An 8,624-nucleotide genomic window follows, 5' to 3' on the forward strand; every position below is an offset into this window, starting at 1 on the left:
TGTGCATCATAATCCTTAAAATTCATTAACTAGGTGGTAGGGGCAAAATTCTGGGTTATATGATTACAGTACATCTATGATCTAACGCAGTGTCTTTTATGTTTCAGTCCTCTTGAGACATCCTGAACCACAGGGAAAAAAAAAAAGTAGAGGAAGAAGAAGTGAGCCCCATCCTTCAGAGGCAATCTACAACTCATCCTTGACGACAGAAGGCTCTGTATCTGCATCATCCTTAGAAGCATCATCTTCAGCCTTGGGAGTAGCTGCATCTTCTTTTGTGTCGGTTTCGGTCTCAACTTCTTCATCTTCCTCCTCGACGACTGCATCAGGATTGATTTTTAGGCTAGACTTCACAGAGTTGTAGATACGAGATGCAAAATCACTAGGGTCAGTAGGCGCGAAGCCACTCTCCATGAGTGCGGTTTGGTACATAAGCTGTGCTGTTTGCTTTATATTCTCATCCTGAAAAGCAACCCAATTGTGTTAATTTACAGAAACTAGCAAGAAAATTGCATGCCTGATTAAACATATTAAACAACTGCTCTAGATCAAGGCAAGTAGTAAGGTTCAAGGTCAAGAATCCTTATATGTTCGGACCAAGTAGGCAAGTATTTTTCTATAAAAAGGTTGGTGACCCTTTTGGAAGAAAAGGTAGGGAGTTTTACACAGGATTGATGAAAGTCAGGCGGGCAAGAAATATACAAGAAATGGTGGGGAAGGAGAGGGGGCGAAATTTTAAACTGTACCTCAGGGTTCTCCACCACCCTCTCCTGGAGTCCCTTAATAATTGGGTGCCTCGGGTTGATCTCGAGCACCCTCTTTCCACGCATATATGCCTGCTTAGCAGAATCGGATAAAGTCTGAGACTGCATGATCCTCTCCATGTTTGCACTCCATCCATACTTGGATGTCACAACCACACAAGGTGTGTCAGCCAACCGGTTGGATATCTTCACATCATCAACATTCTCGGCTGAAAGAGCACCCTTCCACCATTTTGTGAGCTCCTTGAACGACTCCTTGAGTTCCTTGTCTTTAGAGTCTTTCCCAAGTTTCAGACCCTCCTTAGATACATTCTGGAACTTTTTGTCTTCATAATCCATAAGGTATTGCATGAGGTATTCATCAACAGGATCAGTGAAGAAAATAACCTGCAACAATATAAACAAAACAACATTTTTTCCCACATTAAGATCAGCGGAGTGAAACACAAAATAATAAGTGCAGATAATAGGGGGGAAGAACTTCCATATATATAATGAGGATCTATAGAAAAAGGCCAAATCTTTTCACAATTGTACCTCATAATTTTTCTTCTTAAGCCGCTCAAGGAATGGAGACTTTTCCAATTGCTCCTTGTTGGTTCCTGTTATGTAGAAGATATCCTTTTGCCCCGATTTCATTCTTGAGATGTACTGGTCCAGCGAAGTCAATTTACCATCTGACTTGGTGCTGTAAGAGAGTTCAAAGACCAAATAAGTCCCCCGGATCCCCAGAAAGAAGACAATGACATTCAAAGAAAGGGCAGCCAGAAAACTAGAATGAGTATACAGAAAAACAAAGTAGATACCTCTCAAATCTGAGAAGTTTTGCCAATCTGTTCCTGTTAGTTGCATCCTCAATAATACCAAGTTTAATGGACTTGCCAAACTCATTCCAGAATTTGGTGTATTGACCTTTCTTCTCATCATCCTCATCACCGGATTTTTCAACCTCTGCTTCTCCATCAACCACAACAGCCAAGCAAATGAAAATCAGCTAAACTTCCATGAATCATTTCAAAATAAGCAAATAATAAACCAATAAATGTGAATTGAGGGACAGAAATTAGCCAGTTTGCCGGGATTGCAGGGAATAAAACATGAATGGAATGGTGGCTGATCCAGTGGAATAGCATGACATAAAGCTTTAAGTTGATTATCAGAAAAGAAACTGTTTTCAGAAACTTAGAAGAAGTTACTCGTAATACCCTTTTTGTCTTTGTCATTGGATTCATCTGGATCCTCTTCAGCAATTCTACGGATCATATCAAGGGCCTTCCGGATGAGTTTCTTCTTGATTGTTTTCAAACTGCTGTGTTGTTGAAGCATTTCTCGCGACACATTGAGTGGTAAAGTGTCGGAATCAACAAGACCCTGCTCAAAATATTAACCTATTTGAGAACCATCACTAGAGCCACATTTCTTCAGTTACATTAAAATGAACCTACTAGGCTACTTGCAAGAATCAATAAGAATCAATAATTCCCTCGATTACCATTAAAAAGTTTAGATACTTCGGCAAGAGCTCATCAAATTCTTCTGAGATGAAAACCCGTCTAACATACAACTTCAAGTTGGATTTTTTTGTGTTATAGTAACTCTCGTATAGATCCTGAGGAGCCTTAGGAGGCACAAACAAAACTGCCTTGAACTCAACATCGCCTTCCGCTGTAAAGTGACTCCAAGATAAAGGCTTATCCTCGCTGAAATCCTGTTGAACAACACCAAAGGTACAACTAATAAAGAAAACTAAAACATTGAGAAGTTACTAAAGTGTCCTACAATTCCCAAACATGGAAAATTACCTTTGCAAGAGAATGGTAGAATTTGCTGTACTCTTCCTCTGTCACCTCCTTTGGATTCCGCAGCCATATAGCTTTAACATCGTTCAGAAGCTCCCACTCAGAAGATGTTTCCTTAACCGTCTTTGTCTTTGGTTTTTTCTCAGCATCCTCGTCTTCCCCTTCTTCCTCAGAAGAAGGGCTTTCGGCTGCTCATGGCAGTGGAGTGAAGAGAAGGGAATCAGTGTAACAAGAAAAGATGGAACAATAGTGCATAAAATAAATTTTGGCTACTGGCATTAAGGTCTTAAAATATATATATATATATATATATATATATATAAAGAATATTAACATTTTGGGCATTTGAGTAATGCATACGTTGTTCATCTTCATCGCTGGATTCGTCTTCATCAGCTGGAACCTCCACATCAACTTCTTTGGTGGACCAGATATAGATGGGGAAGTTGATAAATTCAGAATATTTCTTCACCAAATCCTGTGAAAAAGAACAACCATGACATATTATTTTAACGTCAACCAAATATTAAACCATAACTGACCACCTAAGAAAACATAAAAGGATCCCTCATAATAATATAACAAGAAGATAAAATGAAATTAACATAATTCAAGAAAACAAGTATCCAAACTTTATAAAGCAACCAAAAGCATAAATAAAAATGTCTTCATAATTCAAGTGAAGACAAATAAAAAGTGTTAAGCAGAACACAGTGAAACTAAGTAATATTACAAGTTCCTCTTGTGTCACTCTTTTGTCCCTCCAAGAATGATGTGGCACTTAAAATTACCATTGAACTTGTGATTAATTATTATTGAATTTTGATCAAATGGTAATTTTAAGAACCACATCATAATTGGAGGGACACGAGTAATACAAAATGGACTTCTAGAATTACTCTAGTAAAACTGGCTACCTTAAGAATGATATAATTCGAGAATTTTCAAGCAACAAAATGCATAGTGAAAATGCCACGTGCTACACAAAGCACTGAATTATTGTAGTCCATTTTAAACAACACAGTACACTAACATGTTTGATTTGTTCATGGGGCGTCTAATTCTAGATCTTCACTACAGAACAATTAGAGAATCAATGTGAATGTTTCAGCTGATACTCCTTTTGGGTTCAAATTCTCTGATGGTTTTGCAAATATTAACAGGTTCTGACTAAAAAGGAATTGGCAGCAATTAATATGGCAGAGGCATTAAAAGCAGTGTCTACGAAGAATTTATTACAGGACATCAGTGAAGTAAAATAACATTGGTGATGACTGCAACAAAAGGAAGGACAAACTGACCACTACTTTCTTTAGAGGCAAAACAGATAAAAAGGAAATGAAAAAAAGAGTATCAAGTACACGAGCAACATAACAATGTCTTATATCATTAATTAGAAACATATCAGAAAGTTTACAGGTACATGGAAGATCATACCCATCATACACAACAGAGTCAAAAATGAATATCCAACTACATGAGAAGCGGTGAAGCACAGATATTAGAAAACAAAGTGCTTAGCCTCTAGCCATGAATGCACTAATGCATGGCTATTTTCTTTTCTAACTCCACGTATGTTCATATAATAGGTAGAAAGAAAGAAGGGATCATCAGTAATACAAGCAACACAATTATCAAGCACCACAAGCAACAACAGAAAAGGCACCTAAATAGTTTATGATCAAATATTTCCAACATACGCACTTTCAGTTTGCTCTCCTCCAAGTACTCCCCAGCTTCTTCTCTGAGGTGCAATTTAATCTCGGTTCCACGTCCTAGTGGTTCATTCCATGTATCCTCGGATATGGCAAACGCCCCATCAGCCTTTGATTCCCACACGTACCTGAACACCATACAAACAATTCCATTAACAGTTACATTCATTCAAGAGCTGGAGAAAACAAATCAATTAAATGCCACATTGATTCAAAAGGCTTACTGTTTGTCATCGTTGTGTTTGCTAATGACTTCAACGTAGTCAGCAACAAGATATACAGAGTAGAAACCAACTCCAAACTGCCCAATGAGATTGAGATCTCCACTTGTCTGCATTTTCTCCACGAACGCTGAAAGAAAAAAGAACAACCCAAATCCACATAGTTAACAACCAACTCTAATAAAAAACAAAACTTTAAAGGACTTAGCATGACATAGATACCTGAAGTTCCAGACTTTGCTATGGTACCCAAGTTCTTGATTAAATCCTCCTTTGTCATACCAATACCTCTGTCACGAATTGAAAGGATTTTCTTCTCTTTGTCTAATTTAATCTGCATTATATCATTTCACATATTTCAGACAAAAAAAGGCTTTCCATATTCAGCAATACATGTAACGACTTTCATCAAATTATTTAGACTTTCTCTTCTCTGTCTTTAGCGCAAGAACAGGTTAAAAGTTCTTTTTTAAACAAAATCGCAGAAATTTGAAAAAAAGAGCAACGATTTGAAAGGCCGAACTGCAATTTACATACTGAACCACAATTTTTTACCAAAATCTGCACATTTTGAAACTGCTGAACCAAACGGACTATAATTCAATGTATCATTATCTTGGTAATTTAATATGGGGACAAATTCCTGACCTGGATGTCAAGCTTGGAGTTATCTCCTTCGCCCAAAATCTCTTTATCCGTGAGAGAAAGGAACCTAATCTTGTCCAATGCCTGAAATTAACAAAGTAAAACGGTTTTTGCATAATTAACATTAAATCGTATGAATAATTATCAGAGATAATGTGGTTCACAAAACACAATCTTACGTCAGAGGCGTTGGAGATCAGCTCCCTGAGGAAAATGTCCTTGTTACTATAGAGGGAGTTGATGATAATATCCATGAGCCGAGACACCTCAGCCTGGAATTGAAACTTCTCCGCGCTGTTGCGCAGCGATCTATTGGAGATCGACTCCGCCTCCCTATAACAATCAATCATAGTTAAAATTTATGCTGAGAGACACACAGTGTGCGCGTGCGTGTGTGTCTATGCAGGCTGTGGAAGTGAGGGGCTCATCAATAACAAATTCACAAACCTCTTAGCGACATCAGAGTCCGTCGATAGGCCATTTGGTACCGCACCCAACTTATCTTCCACCTTCGGCGGATCTACAACCTCATCCGACGCTTCTGCATTGGCTTGCAACCTCCGACCTACACAACCAAATCCGATCAATAAAACGGCGTAGTTTAGCAGCGCAATAAGAGTAACTATTCAAGATCCAAGGAAAATGTAAGTTATTGATCTTTAATGGCTGAAAAAGAGTGAGATTTTCCCAAGCGTACCTTGATCCGGGAGGACGAAGAGGAGGCAGAGTAGGAGCAGAGCGGAAGGGATCGTCCACTTCCTCATCGTACTCAAGAACTTCCAGTAGCTTCGCTTAGAGAAATGCTAAATCGCTCAGATTAGCCACGGCTTTTGGGAACTTCATTTGCTGTGGATATATATAGCTCCGTTAGTGAGGCGTAGACCGTGATTTTCACGGGAGCTTGACTCTCTTAACGAATTACGAGTTTCTGAGGGGTAAGGTGCGTTGGATTGGGTCTATTTTGGCAGCGTGGATGATCCAGCGGCTGAGGATTTGTTAATTGAAACGTGGCGCGATGTTATTGGGTTCCGTTTGTTTTCTTGACGTGGAGAAATCAAGTGCGGAGGACGGCCCCACGCGAGGACTTATAAAGTAAGTCCACTTGACCGACTAGATTGCTAATGTGGATGATCGAACGATTGCGTTTTGTTCGTGGGACGTGGTAGCCTGGCAGGGGTTTCCTTCTTTGTTGGTGGAAACGTGGCAGGGTTTTATTGGCGTTTGTTCTCAGCTTGACGTGGATAAATATGCGTTCTTTGATAACTCTACAGGTTTGTTTGGCTGCCTTCAATTTTGTTTTTAAGAAGACATGCTATTTTTTTCTTTTTTCTTTTTAATATGTCCACACAAGAGGAGGGAGGGAGAATTCGAATTAGTGACCTTCGCTTCTTAAGGCGTGGTCTCTAGCCGATTAAACTATTCATTGGACACCGAAGACATGCTATTTGGTTTTCTTTACGAGAATTTTCAATTTTTTACACAATTTTTTTTTTTTTTTTTTTTTTAATATTTATTGGTCCGTTTCTCGACCAACTCCTCTTGATTTTTAGGTTTTAAGTACGAGAAGTACTAGGAATTAATAAGCTTTTTATATTAGGTTATATTCTCTTACAATTAATTATTAAATTTATAGGGTTTACCATTGACTTATATATAAAACTTATTGTCTCCTAGCATTTCTTTTTAAATACACCGTACTGCCCATTTACAATTGAAAAATGCCATATGTAATTTTAAGTAAATATATATTTTAAATTAAAAGTAATTTTCAGTACCATATTAAAAAGTAAATGCTTGAAAGTTGAAAGTGAGCATTTTTCATTTAGAATTGTTACCATTAATTCACATCCGTAATCGATCCGTTTCACTTTTTTGTACGGATCTAAAATCAATTATATTAAATTTTACATGATCATGATGCATATGCATTATTGTCTTGTACATTTACAACAAAATCTATCCTAAGATATTCCTTAGTCCTTAAATATCATCATAAATCATTTAAAAATTCAAGACTTGCTTTCTATAAATTAAGAAGCACTTGAATTATAATAATAATGCCTTTTGTATATAAAACTTGTGGAGAAAGGAGAAGGGAATTTTAACTAGTAACTTCCACTCCATAAAATCTAATCTCCATGTTAATTGAGCTATTCCTTAGGATCTAACAAATTACTTGTTTAAGCATTGTGGTTTTGCAGTTATACCAAACTATTTCTTTAGCTTAAATATCTTTGGGATAAGCTGTCACCCATTGACGAAAGTCATTAAGTGCACATGTGAATTTATGTTATAAACAATGATTAATTTATATGTGGCATTATTAATGACTTAGTTTGGTGTAAAATTATAATATTATCTCTAAATTAAAACAAAAAAGAGAGGTGACTTGGTGAGGAGTAAAATAAAAAAGATAAATGTTATAGGTCAATAAGTTTCTCATATTTTGCTCATATTCTCCTATAAATTTAATTGATCAACTATTATATTGTGGAGTTCACCATTGACTTGTGTGAGATCCACATAAGTTTACAAATCTAATGGTTAATTGTAAGAAAATATACTTTTGATACTTAGAGGTCAATTTGGTTAACTTACAACTTGAGGGACTAATATGTCATTTTTCCTAAATTCTACATTAATTATCATCATTTACTTCTTAATCTTTTGTACTCTATGTTAAGAATATTTGATATTATTTTATAGTTTATTTATTCCTTATTAAGATTATTATATTTCATTTTCATTATAAGGTTTATCACCTTTTCTCAATCTACTAGGTATACTTGTTTTTTTTTTAATTGGGATTCCCTATTTTCATTTCTCAAAAAACATGTTCTGATACAGTCGAGAATATGCTCTTCACAAAATTGTGCAGTTCCGCAAGCTAACGCCTTCTTGGCTAGTATGTGGCCAACTTCACTGGCTTCTCGTTTGACGTGACCTACCTCCCAAAACTGGAACTTTTGCATCAGAATTTTCGCATCATTGGTCATGTGTTCATAGCGACTCCAACAACTCCCTTCCATCCTTAGGGCTTGAACAATTTCTAGCGCATCACCTTCTAGATAAATCCTTGTAAACCCCAAATGGCTACTCAAATCCACTGCCATCCACGCCCCTTTTGTTTCCTCAATAGTTGGATCAGAGACAATTGGTCTAGGTGCAGACAGAGTGGCGAGGATCTTCCCCGTGTAATCTCGAGCAATGACCTCCACCCCCATCTTCCTTTCCTTTATTGCAACTGTTGCATCCCAATTCAGCTTAATAATGCCTTGCGGGGGAGGTTTCCACTTCACTTTCATTTATGCATGTCCACGTGATTTCGAGGAAACTTTGTTTTTTTCCTATTCTGCCTTAAAGGAATTCTGCAATTTGATCTGCTGCCACTTGGTTTATATGTGCCGGTGAAGATAATTCTCCTCGAAAGACCAAGTTGTTCCGTCGAAACCAAATCTGCCTGGCGACAACCACTACGTG

General features: G+C 37.3%; 1 protein-coding gene across 1 annotated transcript; it reads right to left on the reverse strand.

The window, feature by feature from the left end:
• Positions 1–5,988, reverse strand: SHD (Chaperone protein htpG family protein). The gene is made up of 15 exons (XM_059604021.2): positions 5,842–5,988; positions 5,592–5,709; positions 5,324–5,477; positions 5,148–5,228; positions 4,722–4,833; positions 4,503–4,629; positions 4,268–4,406; positions 2,924–3,041; positions 2,567–2,751; positions 2,257–2,472; positions 1,970–2,135; positions 1,571–1,715; positions 1,302–1,452; positions 747–1,151; positions 1–462 (listed from the first exon to the last, which is right to left on the reverse strand). Exons 1-15 carry the CDS (start codon positions 5,906–5,908, stop codon positions 187–189), a joined length of 2,460 nt encoding a protein of 819 aa, XP_059460004.1. The 5' UTR covers positions 5,909–5,988; the 3' UTR covers positions 1–186.
• Between the last annotated feature and the right edge of the window lie 2,636 nt (positions 5,989–8,624).

Source organism: Corylus avellana, chromosome 9 (assembly GCF_965113065.1).
Source record: "Corylus avellana chromosome 9, dhCorAvel1.hap1.2, whole genome shotgun sequence".
NCBI classification, from domain to species: Eukaryota; Viridiplantae; Streptophyta; class Magnoliopsida; order Fagales; family Betulaceae; genus Corylus; species Corylus avellana.